This window comes from Chaetodon trifascialis, chromosome 14 (genome assembly GCF_039877785.1).
Source record: "Chaetodon trifascialis isolate fChaTrf1 chromosome 14, fChaTrf1.hap1, whole genome shotgun sequence".
Lineage (NCBI taxonomy): Eukaryota > Metazoa > Chordata > Actinopteri > Chaetodontiformes > Chaetodontidae > Chaetodon > Chaetodon trifascialis.
Genome location: NC_092069.1, coordinates 10,927,064 through 10,946,219, shown reverse-complemented (window position 1 = coordinate 10,946,219; position 19,156 = coordinate 10,927,064). Strand labels below are relative to the sequence as shown.

Genomic DNA, 19,156 nt, shown 5'->3' with positions numbered 1-19,156 from the left:
TGACACATTCGAACTGAAAGCAGCACAGATATTACAAGCTGTGAGTGCGGCACGAAGGTGAAAATGCACTATTAGATCACAGTAGTATCGCTGAGAGCTTTATACGTTCCCTCATTTCTCACAGTGATGAAAGGAAGTACGAGGCATCACTCCTGAGGCTGCAAACTTGTTTGGAGTTATTGAATCATCAGAGCAGAAGAGGCAAACAAGTGCCCTCAAGTCTTGCAGTGCTTGAGCTGGAAGAGGTATTTTGACAATTAGCCCTATGAATTTGGATCCCTCGGCATCAAAACATGAGTGCTATGATAATATTTGTTACACAATACATACACTTGCTGTTCCAAGACTGAAGCTAACCTCTTTCCTTTGGTAAGTGACAATATTGTACCATCAGAGCAGACATGTAAAAGCGTATAGGCACAATGGAGGAGCATGGCATCATTGAACTGGAAGGATTGGTGCTGATTTTTCAGTCATTATTACATTGTCTCTGTAAAAGGGGTGGAGTCTTAAGCATTGGCAATCAGCATAGCTCTGTATATGGAGTAAAAATTTATTTGACCAACAAAGGTATAATCAATCAAAATATTATTTTCAATATAAGACAGTATAAAAAGAACGCATTTCATGGGGTGATTAGGGTGACGTGAGTATCAGTTAAATCAGTCAGTCAATGCAAGAGAGACTCGAGTCAAAGCCTTGTTATGTGAGCCACACAAAAGAATGCCATGAAAAAGATGAACAACAATAAATGAGCTAAGGTATGAGTTTATAATCAGTAACTCCAAAATATGTAAATTATTCTGCAATATTTGGTTGAATGCACTAATTATAAGTCTCTTATAAATCTCTATAAGTCTCTCTATAAGTCTCTCTCCTCAGGTAGGAATAGGATCAATAACAGACATGTAGACAGGGAGTAAGGCGAAGTGGGAATTTATTGAATGTGCACAGAGGAAACTTGTAGCTGGGAAGTCCAGGGAACAGCAGGTGATGCACGAGGTTCTGAGGAGGTGAGCTGTTCCTAGATTCGCTCAGGTGGTGTGAGTACTTGCGAGGAGGGCACGTGGTGACGGAGGTACAGGTGAAGCACGGTGGTGGTGGTGGTGGTTTGAGGGTTGGAGCTGGAGATCCGGACTAGTGAATTCACTGATCCAAAAACAAACAGAAAGAAACACAAGCGATGAGACACTGGAGAACATACGCATGATTATAACAAAGATTTGTAACTGGCCAACAGCACCACTGAGCAGTGGGAACAATCTGGCAACGAGTCCTCTGCAGTCCACAGTCTTTATACTGTGCTGATTGTGATGAGTCCCAGCTGTGTTAGAGTCAGCTCCCAGCCACCTGGAGAACCACGCCCAGCCTCTGCCAAAAAAGGAAGCACAGGAAACAAAGACCCCGTTTACACTTAGGGATAACGCATGTGTTTTCATGTGGTTTGGCCTCTCGTTTACACGCAAACGTTTTTTGTTTTGTTACGTTTTTTTTTTTTTTTAACAGAAAATTAGCATTTTTAAAAACTCTGGCCAAAGTGGAGATTTCTGAAAACGCCGGCTATTTGTCGGCGTGTAAACTGGGTTAAACAGCGTTTTAGCTTCCAAAACGTCACGACATGCGACTGAATACTTAACGTCATGTAAGCGACCTATGTTTACACTCGCGCCCATAGGTTTGGCATAGTTATGATGTGCTCCACGGCGGATTTAGCCGGTTTCATGTAAACGACAACATTTTTGAAAACGATGTTGTGTGCACGATGTTATTTTTAAAAATGGAGAGGCCAAAAAATCAGTTTTCCAAAATACCCTGCTACATGTAAACGTAGGCAAAGCCCCACACCTCTCCACAGCACACAAGAAAACCAAAGTTCTTCAAACCACCACAGCATCAGCTAAATGAACGGAATGTGGACATGTAATATAATTTGGTACCTACAAAATGCTCACAAATAGTCAATAAGCCCCAGGATAATCAACCAGACTAGACAGACAGATAGATAGATAGATAGATAGATAGATAGATAGATAGATAGATAGATAGATAGATAGATAGATAGATAGATAGATAGATAGATAGATAGATAGATAGATAGATAGATAGATAGATAGACAAAGCCCACATCAATGTATTAATGACAGCAACATTTTCTGTTCAAACTGGACTAGCGATATCAAAGATGAAATTCAAATATCTATTCAGCTGATGCTTATCTCTTGGTTCAGGGGTTGATTTTGAAACATCTTTTGTACTGATGTCTAAATGCAGACTCAAGCTAATTTTGTTTGGTTTGCCACACTGTCAGCGAGGCACAGGAAAAAAAAAGTGTAGCTCTTTGTATGCAAACGTTGACATGAGCGCAGCAACATATGCCATTCAGTTAGTTCTCTTTTCAAAAGCTCCATATTCTCCGAAGGAAGGCCAAGCAGTAGGCCTATTCATTAGTCCCCTGCTTTGATATGTTTTTCCAGTGCTGTATGGGGATAATGCCCCACAAAAAAATCCATTGGCAAGCTGTGTTTTTCCTCTATTTAGGTCTTCATTCAGTGGGAATAAAAGTAGCTCAGATTCAGTGATTGACAAACAATGTGTATTGCAGTTCTTTGAGTAAACACCTCAAAAACAACCTGTTGACATGCAGCACCGGCGTTAAATTATATATTTACAGCTCCTGTAGTTATTTGAAACAATATTTTATTTATTGGATATTTCCTTGCCTTGAAGCTCCGCATGTGCAGCACATTTCCACCACTCAGGTGTGTTCATGTGCGGCGTCTTGGTGGAGATCTATACCAAAGACTGGTACATCAGACGACCTCTAGTAATGTGACATATGAATAGAATATTCATCCTTAAATCCTCCAATGAATTCACGCTCTCCACAGCAGTCGTATTCATCATGGTAAGAAAGATGACATGGATTTTCTGTCTTTAAAACATATGTAGAGTCTTCATCACCACGGAATTAGCAAGAAGGGAAGTCGGTACATCTTAAGGCAGCTTTTGAAGCTTCTGGATTTCACAAATTCAGCCTCAGGCCCCTCGGTGTAACGGAGAAATTCCTGAAGCTCTGCAGCTGTAAACCGAAATATTGGACAAACACACACACACCTTAAAAAAAAAGAATCACAAAGAGATCATTGTTATTTCAGTTCATCCTGTGGGGAACATGAATGTCTGTTCCAAATGACGATCCATCCAAGAGTTTTCAAGACATAATTTACTGAAAGCACAAAGAAATGTTCACCTTGAGTTTTCAAAAACAGGAAATGAAGAAACGTTCCTGATTTTGTTCTCGCTTCCGTCAAAGAGCATCTGGGCAGCGTTAAGTAGACTGTTAAATGTAAGTGCTTTCACCTGACTGAATAAAGCTGCTGTCCCTTGGTACTGCTGCTTTATTTGGCCCAGCAGATATGAGCCCTCAGACACTCAAGATCATGTAATTTGTTGCGAAAGGGTTGAGGATTAAAAAATAAAGGCATGCAGACTTTTGAAATCATTAATATTTCTATCTCTGAATTAATTTAAAATTTTACAGGTGAACTTAATGTCTCATTTCCCTCATCACTTTGTTCAGAACAGGTTATTAGATGTGTCCTTTGTTTTCCATGAAAGCCACCTTGTTAACCTTGTCACCTCTGTCCAACGGTTTAAGTGAGCAATGCTGCAAATGTTGTTCGAGCAATTTTAAGGGAGACTGAGGGACAACTGTTGTTTCTTTCCAAATTGAGGTATCCACTTGTTGAAGCCAAATTTATTATTGCGTTTATTGAATATTAATGAAGTTATTGCTAATTTCTGACCTGATGCTGAAATAGTCAAGGATGAAATTAAGTGTGTTTTAAAAAAAATACCAAACAAACAAAGTTTTCTTGTTCTGATTTTGTGCAAAATGGATATATTGGATAGAATTTGGAAAAAGCTCATTGAAACTTTGAGACAAATTACTAAAGAAGAAGAAGAAAGCAATATCAAATAAAAAATGTCAGGGACATCAGTTCTTCCTCAAACTGAGTGCTTCCTATTCTGTTGGGAAAATGGTGTCACTGTATTGGAAACTGGATGGAAAAAGAAACTTTGAAAGAAATTTTAATTTAATGAAGCTTATTAAAAGTTCTCCATCTCCTTGTGCATGCCTTCTGAGTCACAAGCACAGTTTCCCACTATCTCCAATCTCCACCCACTCAGCCTTGTCTTCATCCAATCACAACCTGACATGCTCACCTTTATCCAATCACCTGTAAGCTGTCAGCTGTTTAAAATATTCCCTCTCTGCTGTCATTCACTTGCATGTCAGAGCCATGGATATTTTGCGACCCACCTCCACCTTGTCTCCACCTCAGCAGTAGAAGCCTGGATATCTCCAATCAAACCCTCCAATCAGAAGTCAGACATCTTTCCTTCACACATTTTCCATTATTTTTGTAGTTTAGAGTTGTGCTTTAAAAAAAAAGTCCCAAAAATTTTGCAAACCCCTCCTCTGGGGGGAATTTCCTTCATACTGGAAGCACCTTATTCATAGGACAACTTCCTGTGGTGGCCCACTTCCTGCCGGGCTCTAAGCGCAAAAGTCTGTTCCTTCTTTTCACAATAAATTGAACTGCACTTCAGTTTTTTTCATTCACTCAATTATCTTATAATTCTCTCCTGATTTAAATATCTATAATTGAATTATGTTTCACAAATGTTTGTAAAGTCCTGCCAGAGTAATGAATGTCTACAACTTGTCTTCTAATACTATTTGTTTTTGTACTTGTGTTTGAACAGTGCAGTTGTGGTGATGCAGATCATAAAATTGCAGTTGTATTATTCCATCCAGACATCTTCCACTGCAAATGCAGCTTTTTTGTCTTCAATCGATAGAGCCATCACACACCTCTAAAGTAAACCCCTTTAGGACAGTATGTGAAGTTTTGAATCTTTCACTTTTACATAGAGAGTTTTAAATAGAGTCCCGCCCTCACACCCTGTATGCTGTTATTGGCTGAGGGCTACACGCCCACTTCCCAAATGTTTGACGCCCTTAAACATCATGCACGGCAAAATAAGAAGATACAGGCAGTGGACAGAGTCTCTGCAGATACAGACACCGACACACACTTTTTTACTTTATGAGTGACAAGTGAGAGGGCTTCTTTTTATATGAATCTGTGGATTGATTTTCAGGAAAAGCGCACTCATGCCTTTAAATTCTTGTGCCCATCAGACAGCAGGAGGGCAATATGTGCAGTCTATATATTGTGCTGTTTAATTGTTAATGTGCAAGATTCTTTTCTCAAAGTCTCTTCCTGCACAACAAAGTGGTCATTCATCTCTGAGTTTTAAAGTTTAGAGTGTTACTTAAAGAAATAAATGACCAAAAAATAATTTGCAAAACTTTTTTAAGTGTTTTATGTAACTTTTCCTCTGGAATGTGCATGTTTTCCCCCCTATGGTACCATGGCGCCACTAGTGCTTCTCCACATTAGCTGTAGCAGAAGCTATGTCATTTAGAATTAAAATTATATTATTCAAAAGGTCACCAGTTGGTCTTGAATGCTACATACCTTAAGCAACATTCAACAATGGAAGTCACATTTTTCAAAATATTGACATCTGAAACTACATTTTTCCCTAAATTTCCCTAAAAATATCTTGTTAGCATTAAAAAGGTTTTGTTTGTTTTTTTTTTTTTTTTTTTTTTTTTTACCTCATTGGGATGCAGCCAACAAGGTGAATGGGCTGCTTTGACAGTAAAGGAGATACTTAATAACTTAAGTTATCCCTTTAAAATTGGATTGTTGGCTTAAAAAGGTCATTATTTTCATGCTTTTTTAATGGAATGAACCTGGAAGTAATATATAGTTCAATCAGTGTGTTTTGGAATCCAAAACTCTGCAGGTATGGAAGTGAAACACAGCCAGTCATCATGACCACAAAAACCAGAGAAGTCCCCCTTGCATTCGTTTGAGGATTTCATTGCTACAAAACAGCAATTAGCACAATTGGCCACAACATCTTTGTATGCTACCAACACACCCCAGCTCAGTTTTTGCTGTATCTGTATCAAATGCAGTGCAGTGGGAAGGTGAAACAACAATGGGAAATGTAGGTGTAGGGAGTCAGTCCTTGCAGTTGAAAGAAAAAACCCTGATACAACTCACAGAATGCATTGCTGATCATGGACTGATAACAGCGAGAACCTAAGGGCAGATTTTCACTTTAAAATGTGCCTGATCGTGTTGAATAACTATTCAAATCCTTAACTTCATGAATTTATTCAATTCAATCAAGTTAGAGGCAGAACAAGCTCTCTAAACAGGTTGGAGGTAGATTTTTTTTTCCTTTCAAGACTATTTGCATCCCAATTTACTCTCCTATTTAACTGTACAATTGTCAGCTATACTGCCAAGATTTCAGAACAGTTGTACTGTAATTGCTGCCACAGGCTTACTGTGTGTGGCACTGATACTATTTCATATTGCTGCCATGTCTATGTAATGATGTGCAACATTGCAAGGGGCAGCACTTCAACATTTGCACAATAAAATACTCTGGTTTTACTTGGTCACTGCGGCTTTCTTGTCTTTTTCTCATATGCCTCTGTATGCTGATGTCACTTCAGTGTACTTATTGCAAAAAAAAAAAAAACAATAATAAAACATCTGTACATTCCCTGTCCTGCTCACTAATTTTGTAGTTTTTCTGTATTACAATTAATTGTATTATTATTAATGATATTAAAGGGAAGGTGTGGTGACTTAACACATCAGTCTGTTTACATGGGCTTGGGGAGTAGCCTACTTTTGTGGCTCTAGAGGGAGATGACCAAAATCAGATACATTGCCTCAAGTGATGTCACTTGAGTCATTGTCCTTTAACGTTGACGAGTTTGAAAATAAGAAGATCTCTGTAGCGCACTGTAGCCTGTTCATAATGTACAAGAGCAACATAGGATCATGACCTTTAAAAGCATGCATTTTAAAAACTTCCTTTAACATTTAATATTGAATCATGTATGTCTATTGGTTTTGTTTAAACTTTTTTTTATGGTCACATCAGTTTAGACAGATCAATTTAGGATTCCAGAACAACAATTTAAAGGTCAGCGACCTTAGACGAGCTATAAAACACTGAAGGACGACCAACAGATCTAACTTATTTATATACTTACATACTTTCATTTATCTTTAAAAAGATACATTAAACATTTAAAAGAAGTCAAATGATCAGTTAGATGTACTTATATCTCACTGCATCACAGGACCTTGAACCACTCATGTCACCCTAACATACAGTTTATTCATAGCTATCGCTGGTAATAGAAAAGAAATCCCTTGATGTATTAACCAGTGTACCTTGATCTTCCTTCTTTTTGCTGTGAAATGTTGTGTGGTTTTCATTGTGAACCAGTTCGAAGCTTCCTGGAAGGTATTGAGTTTGACAGTATTGGCTGGTAGATTGAGCAAAGGGCAATGCGGTCAATCAAAGGCCACCTTTCCTCTCTCAGCCTGTGCTTTGGGGTCTTCCTGACGGTAATTCTCTGATTTGACTTTGATGTGCCAATTTGTGCCTGATGAATAATTGTCTGGTTTGCTGATAACTTGTGGGAGTCAAGTGTATTCTGGTGGCACTCAATGCAAATGGAAGATATTTGGGCCCTTGAAATCACGACAGTAGACCCTCTACATTTGCCTCCCCGTTCCGTGAGTAAACTGACCAATTAGCTGTGTTTGAAGAAGCCATTTTTGATTAGAGCAATCAGTAAACAGCAGGGCCTCTACATGATTGTCCCCCTGATTAGATGAGTTGTCACTTGAGAAGTTGTTGGAGATTTTAATTTATGGCCTTATATCGCTGGAAAGTATGGTAATTACCTAATCCATTCTCTACACTTCAGCATTTGGATTAAAATCCATCCATACTGTCTGTTTTTTCCTGCTGAAGTTTCCAAGCTGTCTCTAAATTGACTGAACAGGACAAACACCATTTATGTGCAGGTGGACAGCACTGATGTCAGTGGTGGTGACATAAAGATGAAGTGAAAAGACTAGACAAACAATATACTTTCTAAAAGGCTTATTTCACTTACTCGAGGTCGTGTTTGCATCTTGTCGGCTCTGGCAACAAGCCCATTGCTAATGAATGATCACGGAATAATCTGCATAAGGAAAAGCACCTTATTATTCATGCCCATCTTTTGAGTGTCTGTGCATTAGATCCTAATTAACACTATAGACCGGTTAATGAGTAAAGGACTAAAATAAGTGATAAATTACAACACTTATATGCAACAAAACTGGCAGCTCAGTAATTTAGCAAATATGTTATATAAGTGGTGAAAACATAGCATAACATTCTGAGCATTGCAATAGGAAAACATATACATTAACCTATAGTGTTATGAGGTAAGTGTTTCATAGCTTGTGGAAACAGCAAAGATTGTCCAGTGGGCTGGAGAGGAGACAAGGCCGAAGGCACTATATATAGCAAAATCATCCAAAACTTCTAATTTAATACAGTTTATAAATGTCATGCAGCTGGTGATTTTGCAGCATCCACACATAATTTAAGTAATCTTGCTTAGTAATGTATTTTTCAAATAACATGTCTGTTTATCCTACCTGAATATTATTTCTAGATATTCCACTAATAGCCTGTAATTCAAAGTATGTTTACTTCCTCCTTCTTTTAGTCAAACATGACTAATGATGAATGAGAACTAATGCATTTGCCTCGTAGCACCACCAGCATCTCCATAATAATCACTTGCTGTGCAGGTACAAAGGCCACCTTTGGCAGCTTTAGAAGCTTTACTTTAAGTTTCATTAGACATCATCATATAATGTTATCCAGGACACACCTATAGCGCATCACAGATTGCAGTGTATTGACCATCAAATCACTAAATGATGCCTTAATCAATACAGCAGACAAAGTAAGTAGACAGGGGAATGGTGTGTGTGTGTGTGTGTGTGTGTGTGTGTGTGTGTGTGTGTGTGTGTGTGTGTGTGTGTGTGTGTGTGTGTGTGTGTGTGTGTGTGACACAAAGCCAGGATTAGGCCTGATTAGGGCAGTTTTAACATGTCCTGCTGATTAGGGGCCAGTGGATCTGACCGCTAATTAGCTGTGAAGTGTGGCTGGCCTCACAGACAGGACAGCAGCAGGAGGAGGGGTTGGCAGCCCCCTCCCTCTCACCCACCCTCCCTCCCTTGTCCACTCACCACCCCCACAAAAGGGTCTGGGGCTCTTTGATTGGGTGTGCTGCATTGTGGAGAAGGGAGTTGAAAAAGAGTCCCAGTTCGCTTTTGCTGTGCCAGTACCCCCTGCAGGGTGGAGTCAATGTGTCCTTTCTGTGCCTTCGTATGACCAGCTGGCTACAGCGGGGCAAATAAACACTCCACATCCACTGGCCAGTGTGACTCCCATATGAAACAGAGCCTTTGTCCCATGTGGATTGTGCCCTAATTGGTGTCCCCAAGACAAATTCTCAGTGGGATTGTTATTTGCACTGATGAGGTTTTTAACGGACAGATAATACACAGACAGTTACAAGTTACAAGTAAATAATAGACTAATGTTAGCCTGCTAGAAGAATCGAGGGAGAGTCCCCTTGTTTTTTCAGTATTAATGATATAGATACAGATAGTTGAAAATGCCAAAAATCATGAATACATGAACACATAAAAGAGTAATTTTCTTGAAATATGCTAAACTGTTAGTAAAAAGTATGTTTGTTTGTTTTTGCTCAAATTTTGTTTTGTCAAACATTATTGAGCTGCAAACAAAATCTCACTTTGTATTGTGTCTGCCCAGATATGTACAGTTATTTGTGTTAAAAGAAAGGTCCCATTTTGGCGTGTACGATTCAAAATCTATGTACTTTATGGACGTGGGCCGACCTTTAGATCGGCAATTCTCAAACGTTCTTTGACTGAAACAACTTCTCCATTTTCTGACTAGCTTAACTAAAACTATCTATTTCACAAGGCAAAAAGAAAAAAGAAATAAATAAAATAAGAGAGGTGAGAAAGATAAACTGTCTTATACTATAAAATACATTATTGATTCTCTCCTATCCAAGCAATCATCTTGTGACTGTTCAGATTTGTCTTACAACCCCTTTGGGTGATCTCACAGGTTGGGACCGGGTGCTTTACATTTCAGTGGAAAAAATTATTTAATCTAACCTTAAAACCCCCCAAATGAACCAAACTTAAAAGTAATATTCCAGAAAATAAAACAACGAAAACAATTTGTAGCATGTGCCATAAAAATTCTGTTTATCATAGAAAAATGTACAAACTGGACGTGAGCTGATGTCATTTGTGTATTTGCAGGGAATTAAGTTGCGTCCCCACATTTCCCTTCCCTGCCTCCACACTGAGACCCCCTGACCACTGCGACTCAAGAGGAGGAGAACACAGAGTAAAGGAACATGGGATTTGGGGAGTAATCCTGTTTGTCCTTGGGGTCACATGCTCTACAGCGCTGAGATTGTCAGCTACAGTCTGGAAGTTTATTCGAGGGACAAACAGCAGTCTAATTGTAATTCCCTCTGGAGAGCAGTCAGTGTCTCCCGCTGAATGCTGGAGAGGAGACAGGTTGCTGCAAGATGATAATTGAAAAGAAAGTGGGTGGTCCTCTTTGGCCCCCGTGGCCCTCTGGGACAGTTATATTGAGACTCCTGCGTGTTTTGGAGGGGGCAGATTACAGAATGTTATATTTGAAGAAACGATTATGTCCTTCTGGGCTTAATTTGACAGACGTAGCTATTGAGTGGCGGCTGTTTCTGTTGTCTTTTGCCATTCATGTCGATTTGTGTGTGTGTGTGTGTCGACATGTATTGCTCATGTTGTGGGGACATAAATGTGTTTGCACAGTCACATTATGGGGACTTCCTTGACTGCCTTATGGGGACATAACACAATTCCCCATAACATAAATCATTACATTCTAGGCTGAAGACTTGGTTGAAGATTAGGATAAGTCTCTGGGAAATTAATCTAAGTCTATGTCGCCAAAAGTCCCAAAAAGTGATGGAAACACTAATGTGTGTGTGTGTGTGTGTATTTGGCTGTTTGCGGTTGGATCATTGCCCCATTGACAATATGATGAGATTCAGTTTTGTCTACAAAAGAAATTAAGCAATAAAAATAAACAAATCAAAGCAACACACACTTATGGCACACACACACACGTAGATAACTACACCCTAGCCAACACACACTGATCTTATCCATTGCCTACCTTCATTGAACTGCTCTTCAGCCCTGGCCCTATTAACCAGTAATCCGCAGACTGGCAGCTGGCCATTACTGTGGCAACGGTGAGCTGGAAGAAAACTGCATTCTGGTTCAAAAGTAAAGATGAGTGTTGTGAAGGACAGAGATGAACTCTTTTGTGCTGTAAATGTGTCTGTTCATATTTCTGAATACAAAAACTCCATTTCTTACTCATTTTCGCTTGAACTCTTTGCATATTTGGAGGCGATGATTAAATTCATTTTATGCTTTTTTGATTTTCCTTTTTAGTCGCTTCAGGCAGATTGAAACTCATTCCAAGGATGGAGTATAATAATATCATGCATGGCCCTGCTATATAACAGACAGACAGGCAGGAGTATTTTGAATGGCTTACAAATCTCTTGTGGAGAAGCTTGTCCTTCATGTCATGAAAAACAGTGGCTACTGATGTTTACAGTCTGTAGCCATTTTAGCGTGAGTGAAGTCACTGTCCCATTTTACTGCAAGGTTTTTGATAGTAGATGTAGTCTAAGGTCAGATTTATGGAATAACAAACATTTTACAAAAACAGACATAGACATACATTTTGCAAAAAAGCAGATTCTTTTGGAATTCCTCAAATGACAGCAATGCAGATAGTTGTGGTGATAGTGCATTTATGTTGATGCCATTGTTATAGCTTCGTCTCACCTCACGTGGCTAGTGATATACATTTAGCTGGTTTTTGCAGTAACGATTTAAAAAAGAATTTACAACAAGTGAGGTCAAAATCTGTGGAAACATTTCTAAAAAAACTTATCGTGTAGGTATGTTAAAGGAAGGAAAGAAAATCCAAACGGACTGGGTGCGATGCGTTTAATGCCACAGGCTCTCACACCTCTCAATAAGTTGCTGCACAGTAAGGAAGGTCTCCCTCCAACCTCCCCTGTCTTGTAGTCTAAACACAGTGGCACCTCAGTAGGGGCTCCACAGCCGTAATAGATTTTAGAATTGGCTAAACTAATTTTCTTAAAGAAGAGTTTGTGGGACTTAATGAGGCATAACTAATGGAGGTCCCACAATCATCAGTGCCATGCTGGAAGCACCGTGGCAGGACAGAGCTGCCATTGATTCTTGCTTCAAACCTCTTGAGTTCCTAATCAGCTTCTTTGGTTGTGCGTTTCAGGCCTGACAAACCTATTGTTGGTCTGTGTCACTGGAGGTCAGTAGTTATTAGTGGCAACTGAAAACAGTTTCTCTAACTACTTATGAGCGAAGTGAATAACATGCATAGGAGGACTTGGAGGGGGGATTACTGGCAGTGCAGCGAGCCCGGACGGAGCAGGAGAGAATGTGACATGGTTTTCTAATAAGGGATGCTGCCCCACACACACACACACATACACACTCACACACACACATGCACACACTCCTAACCTGATCCTCCATCCTTCATCCTCTGGCCCCCCTCTACAGACGTTTGTGAATAGTCTTCAAAAGGTTGCTTTAGCCCTGCAATACCTCATATTGCTAAAATTGTATTCATAGTAAGCAATGGAATTAGCCGGTGCAAGTCCCAGAATAGCATCTAATCATATGTGTGCATGCATGTGTGCATGCATGTGTCTGTGTGCATGTGCATTTCAGTTCATGTTATTGTCAAACCAAAGGCAACGGTAAAAATGTGGTTTCATATATTTAATTTCATGGAAATCTATTAGAGTGAGAATTGCTTTCGGAGTCCTATGACCTTCTTGGTTTTTTTTTTTTCACTCAGTAGGAAGATGATTATTTGCGGGCTATTTTTTCCATTAGAAAATGACTGGAATTAGGGAACTTTTTGCTCCCTGGGGCAAAGACTTGCAAACTTGCAGTGACTCATTCCGTGGAAACCAAACAACTCTAGCAGGCACAGGTTTGTCATAGAAGAGAGAAAGGTTGTCTCTCCTTGGCAGAATGCGAGGGCAATACACTAATTAAAATCTCGCTCTGTGTCTCTCAGATCTTGCCAATTCAATGCATTCATTTGCACAGCGAAATGAAAAGCGAACCTCGCCTCTCCTAATCATTTCACATGGGGCAAGACCCGGGGACTATTTTTGGAGAAGGAAGGAGAAAGAAGGCGGTGGAAGTTGTGTAAACTTTCAATATTACTACTGACTTAATGTCTATTAATGCCTGTTGATATCATATTTATTTACTTACATCATACAAAATATCATAAACAATATGACAGTTTAGTCACGTTAGTCCATCTTTACCAATATGTCTTCAGCAAAAATCTTACTCATCCACCATATTCCATTCAGAAACTAAGCCACACTATGCCTTTAGATTTCTCTCTTAATTGCTTTTTTAGTTATGACCAAGAACAATTTCCCGTCCTGTTGTATTGGCAAGACTAAAAAAAAGAAAAGAAAAGAGTGTACAGTGCACGATGAGGGTTATATGTTTGGCTTATGTTTCTGGGTAAACTATGCAGCCAATAATGTTAAGCCCTTGCCAATTAGCGCTCTCTAGGTTGCTAGGTCGCCATGGTCAATTGAGGAACACATCAATAGGACTTGAAAAGGTTTCTCTGCGATCAGACCTTCTGACATATTAAGTAGAATAATGGGGAGGAAGAGAATCGGGGGGTGGGGGGGTGGGGGGTGCAGAGAGAGACTGAAGCAAGGCTTCCTTCTACATTCACATTATGCAGTGCAACCTGCAATTACCTGAGAAAAATAGTCAAAAATTCTTTGAATGAAACAAATTCTCCTCTTTGTTAAGAGCATACATGGCATTTAGGTCGCGACAGGCTTCTTCTAGCTCTGATGGAAATATCTGCTTGGCATAATAAAGGTATTTTATACAATGTAGGACGTCTTCGATTGCTTTGTTTGTGTGTATGAATGTGGGCTTTGTGTGCATGCACGAGCACGCATGCATCTTTTTGTACGCATGCATATGTGTGTGTGTCAGTGCCGATGTTAAGACAGACAACCTATAACCTGCTTCTGCAACGACATAAATGGATGTAACACCACACACGTAGCGGCTGCAGCCCCAGAAAACTTTCCAGACAGAAATGATGATGCCAGCACCAATTACTGTGCCCGGCCTGTCTCATATATCCTTACAAAAAGAGGTACCCCCCAATAAACTGAGAGAAGCAACAGGCACAATAGCCAGTGATTACCAAGCATAGCCTATTAGTGCACCATAACTATGGCTATTGAAAAGAGAAAAGAATGGATTCACCTCCACTTTCATTTCATGTGGTGTACCATCAAACTCTTTGTCGACAGCTCGCTCATGCCCTCAATTTAAAGACAAAATCTATTAGAAGCATCTTGCAGCATCAAAGTGTATATTGTGGAATGCATTTCTCTTTTTAATGCTCTTATCAAACTCCTTTCTGATGGAGTTGTCACACTCAATTCCACATGTCAGGTGCATATTGGCTCTGATGCTTCCTTCGAGTGTGGGGATGATAGCACATATACATACAGCTGCCAGGTATGTGAAGGGGTTGGAAATGGGGGCTCTCCAAGGTCTCCATTGAGACACACTGATAGCCATCATCATCATCATCACAGGGTGTCATCAGCAAGGGGATTGACAAGTAATTTCCAAACGTGTTTAAATGACCACAGGAAATGAAATGTTAGATCCTATTATCAGCAACTGCTTGTGTAAAAAAAGGTTTTGGAGGACAGAAGCAAAGCGGGACCGACATCGATGCTAAGTGATGACATGAAACACGCCGGAGTTTGTTTGCACAAATCATTCATCTGCTAAAGAGATTGATCAGAATGAGGTGTGTGTGTGTGTGTGTGCTTGAGTGTGTGCACAGGCTATGTGAGTGTGTGTGCTGCTGGGTATTATGAACATTTTCGGACAGTGTCTTTCAATCTCAAAAAAATATGGATATTACTGATATTTAAAAAGCTTTCTAATCATGTTTGTGATATGTTTTGTCGCATTTTATCTTAATTATGTCTGACCGGATCAGAAATTGTAACAAGGAGTAGTTTTAAAATAAAGGGGATTTAATTTGAAGCTCTGAAACATCTTCACATGTTCACTTAATTTAGAAAATAGCAGCATATTCTCTATTTAACATCACCAGCAGTGCACTAATCCTAAATACTAATGCCCCTCAAAAACTCCCATCCAGCTTCACATATGCTCAAAATCAGCTTTAAGTAAGAAGCGGGAAATTTGAATAAGGGTCTGAAATAATCTAAAATTCAAGTTTTAAGTTAAAATAAGAAACACATTTTAATATTTGTGATTTTAAAGCAACGTTAAAAACCTTTACATTGATAGATGTATAAAGCCAGTGAGGCCTGTGTATAATAATAATAATAATAATAATAATAATAATAATAATAATAATAATAATAAATCCTAATTTGAGTGTAATTAACTTTAATGCAGTATAATAAAATTGCGAGGCATGTTCTCCTTTCTTTTGTATAATATATTCATTCTCACAATAATTGCTAGTCATTGTGTATTTTATGGAAGCTCGCATTCATAATAAAATTGACCAATTACTGCGGCAAAACGGAGGTCTGGGCCTATTAAACACAGCAAGATCAGCATGTTTTTAGTTTTTAGTTTTTTTTTTAATGTTAATATATGAATCCATAAATTAATGTCCATATTAAACCTGCTGGAAAGTGTTGGTGATTTTAAAAGGGTGATTTCCCGGTGCTGGAGTCTTGCAGACATCCTCCATGAAAGGCAGCCCTCCAAAATGTCACCTGAACAATGCTGGCTCCCTCATCGACCTTGCTTTCCAGCTCAATTTGGTCTCAATCACAGCATAATGAAAATGTACTCCAAAAACAGATCCCTTTTAAAAAATTACTTCTTCAGGAATAGCTCTCACACTTCAAGTTATTTATTGTTAACGTTCACTTGGTTTTGAAACATATACAGCAGCCATCACGCATTTGTTCCTTTTTAACTTACAAAAGAATAAAGAAAACATAAAAGTGGACGCAATAACGATTATTATACAGTTAAACGCATTCTTGTGTGTTAGCCAAATATACAAGTCCCTACTTTATTTAATAAGTCTAAATGAATACATTAGTTTACAATATTAATATGATAAAATACCAGGTTATCACCGCAAATAAGGAGTGGTGGCTTAGTGTACTTCAGACCTGATTCCACCTTTCCCCCAGTCCGCACTCAAGTGAAGCAGCATTCCTTTTTGTTTCAACAACATAGACTACGTTTAAAACATCATGAGGAAGGTCCAAAATATGGATTACAAAAGGTCCAGAAACGACATAATTGCTTTCAAGGGCAGCCATTTCTGTAATGTTCAAAAATAGACTCCCCTCTCAGAGATGTCAAGAAAATGTGCCCTGATCAGCTGGTGCGCCTCAGTGCGCCTTGTCCTCTCCAACACCAAAGGGCCCCCATTTTCAGCCATATATATATATATATATATATATATATATATATATATATATATATGCTTTTGCTTGGGCTCATCCGCAGGATCAAATAGAAAAAGTGGAAAGTGACAGTACTGTATTAAGTCCTACCACGTCCTGCCGTAGAGGAGGTTTGAGCTGACCATGTTACTGGTGTAATCTACAGCAGATGTGTCTATCTGGGCCATGTTGAGCTGGCTGTGCAGTGAGGGGGGGCTGGGCGACATCTCCTCCAGATCCAACGCGTTCACCTGCTGCTGGCTTTGATGCTGGGTGAGGCTGCTGGTCGTGGATGCGAGCACAACTCCGGCCCCGTTCTGTTGTTGGCTTTGTTGCTGGCTCTGTTGTACCTGTTGCTGGTTTGGCGTCGGCGTGTTTGAGCCGTTCTGGCACGGTTTACCGTCCTTCACAAGAACTGGCACGGCTACGCGCCTCGGAGACTGCGCCTGCTGTTGGCACAGGTTACCGTCCTGTTGCTGCTGCTGCAGCTGCTGCGCTGCCTTGTCCTTGGCCTGGCGCTTCATCTTGTACCGGTGGTTCTGAAACCAGATCTTCACCTGGGTCGGCGTCAGGTGGATCATGCTGGCCAGGTGCTCCCTCTCAGGCGCCGACAGGTATTTCTGCTGCTTAAACCTCCTCTCAAGCTCGTAGACCTGAGCCTGCGAGAACAGGACGCGCCGTTTCCTCCTGGGCGCAGCGTGGAGAGCTGGCATGGATTTGGTGGCGTCCGCCATTCCTGTGAGACCCCCCATGCCGGTCATGTTCATACCTGTGGAAGGTCCCATGAATCTAGAAACTTAAAAATATACATACATATACGTGCGTTCAATAAACAGAAGAGGAGAACACTGTTTCGCCTGAAGTACTCTTTCTTGTTATTGGCTGTTACATGTGTTAATAAGTGAAGTTACAAAGCATCAGTTTTAAAAACATGTATTAATGCAAATAATAATAATAAAAAAAAATAATAATATTAATAATAATAATCAGCAAGATTTAGATATTGCTTTTAAATATTTACTCGTGCCAAAGATAAAAAAAGTCGAGCCAGACTTGAAAGAATGATCTCCTTTTCAGTTTAACCACCATAAATAGCTATTTTTAAATGAAAGATTTCTTGAAATAGTCTACACTATTTACATTTAATTAAATATTTGAAAAGCGACACATATTCAGTCTAGAGCGTTTCCCCTCATATTTCTGAAATGTTAATTTCATTTCTTGGATATACGCAATAAAATCAGAAAAGTGTGCATTAATGGAGTAAATAACTTACTTGTGGAGTATCTTGGATCAGGGTTGGCACTGTACCACCCTGTTGCTGCTGCACTATTCCGCATGCTTTCCTGGTACGACGGGAGGTCTCCCATGTTGCCAATGCTTCCATTGCAGTATCCCCCCATTGCGCTGTGGGAGAACTGGGAGACGGTGTGCGGCATGTGGTAAGTGGTGGCCACGGTGGCGTTATGGCCCATGGAGTGTTGTTGCATGCCGGTCTGAGACACCTGAGGCTGTCGGTAGGCTCCCAGTGGAGAGGTTAGGTTCCCTGCGCCGTCCATGCCACTAAACTTCTTGTAGGTCTCCTCGATTGGACTCAAAATATCTGTCACTGAAAAAGGCGTTGTATGCTTTGGGCTCAACGACATGATTCAGAAAGCAGGTAGATTTTTGTGTTTGAGCAGATCAACCGTGTTGTTGTATCGGCTCTCTCCTTGGTGGATGTCTACGTAAGAGAGTGCTTGTAGTGCGCCTGAGATCCTATTGATCGCCTTGGAGAAGGAGGCGAGCCCAGGGCGCTCTTAGCCCGGGTTTATTGGAGCCAGGAGCCAGGTTTACGACAAACACAGGGGGCGGAGCAAAACTCCTAAACCAGCAAACAATAGTCATTGACATTTTAGAGAAATAATTCATGAAAATACACTTTGCTTTATATTAAGTTGTATACGTGAATAAAACAACGCCACATATTTATGATTTTGTCCTTTGTGACAACAGGTGAGAATAACCCATTATGTTGTGCACATCAGCTGATCTGACCACATATGACTATTTTGCGTCAGTAGGGAATTCCACTCTTTCTAGAAACTTTGAGAGCACTTTGAACAGACATAAGGGCCACCGAGTATCATCAAAGAGGCACAATGAAGTTGTATGACCAGCTCATTTATGCTTCTTAAGCATCATTTTGCCCCACCAGAGAGGGACAAGTCCAAATAAGCTCAAAATGGCAAAATGCTGAAAGGCAGCGGCAATAGGGACCCAGCCTGTGAGTATATATCACTACCTCGAATTTATGAACAGGGAAGGCAATGAGTTGTAGCACACAGGATTTATAGATTACATTTGCCAAATCTGGCCATGCAGATGCAGTTTTCCTCACACCAAATCCTCCTGTTCATGGAAACAATTTAGGAGAGATCACACTTTTAAACAAGTCTTCGAAAAAAGAAGGGAAAAAAAAAAAGATCAGTTGCTTCATTAGACTTAATGCAAATTGGAGACAACATT

General features: G+C 39.9%; 1 protein-coding gene across 7 annotated transcripts; it reads right to left on the bottom strand.

Moving 5' to 3' along the window:
* Positions 1-536: 536 nt before the first annotated feature.
* On the bottom strand, positions 537-18,460 carry nkx2.4a (NK2 homeobox 4a). 7 transcript variants are annotated; one of them, XR_011603039.1, is made up of 5 exons: positions 17,925-18,385; positions 16,760-17,444; positions 8,075-8,143; positions 2,721-3,079; positions 537-1,371 (listed from the first exon to the last, which is right to left on the bottom strand). XR_011603039.1 is itself a non-coding variant. In XM_070979433.1 (3 exons), coding segments are annotated over exons 1-3 (1,029 nt in total). In that variant the 5' UTR covers positions 18,295-18,460; the 3' UTR covers positions 537-1,370. The 7 variants fall into 7 exon arrangements, 4 of the variants coding, with proteins under 4 accessions (XP_070835534.1, XP_070835531.1, XP_070835530.1 ...); XR_011603041.1 differs by having other exon boundaries at positions 541-1,371; positions 16,760-17,417; positions 17,925-18,399; XR_011603040.1 differs by lacking the exon at positions 2,721-3,079 and having other exon boundaries at positions 541-1,371; positions 16,760-17,417; positions 17,925-18,415.
* Positions 18,461-19,156: the final 696 nt, after the last annotated feature.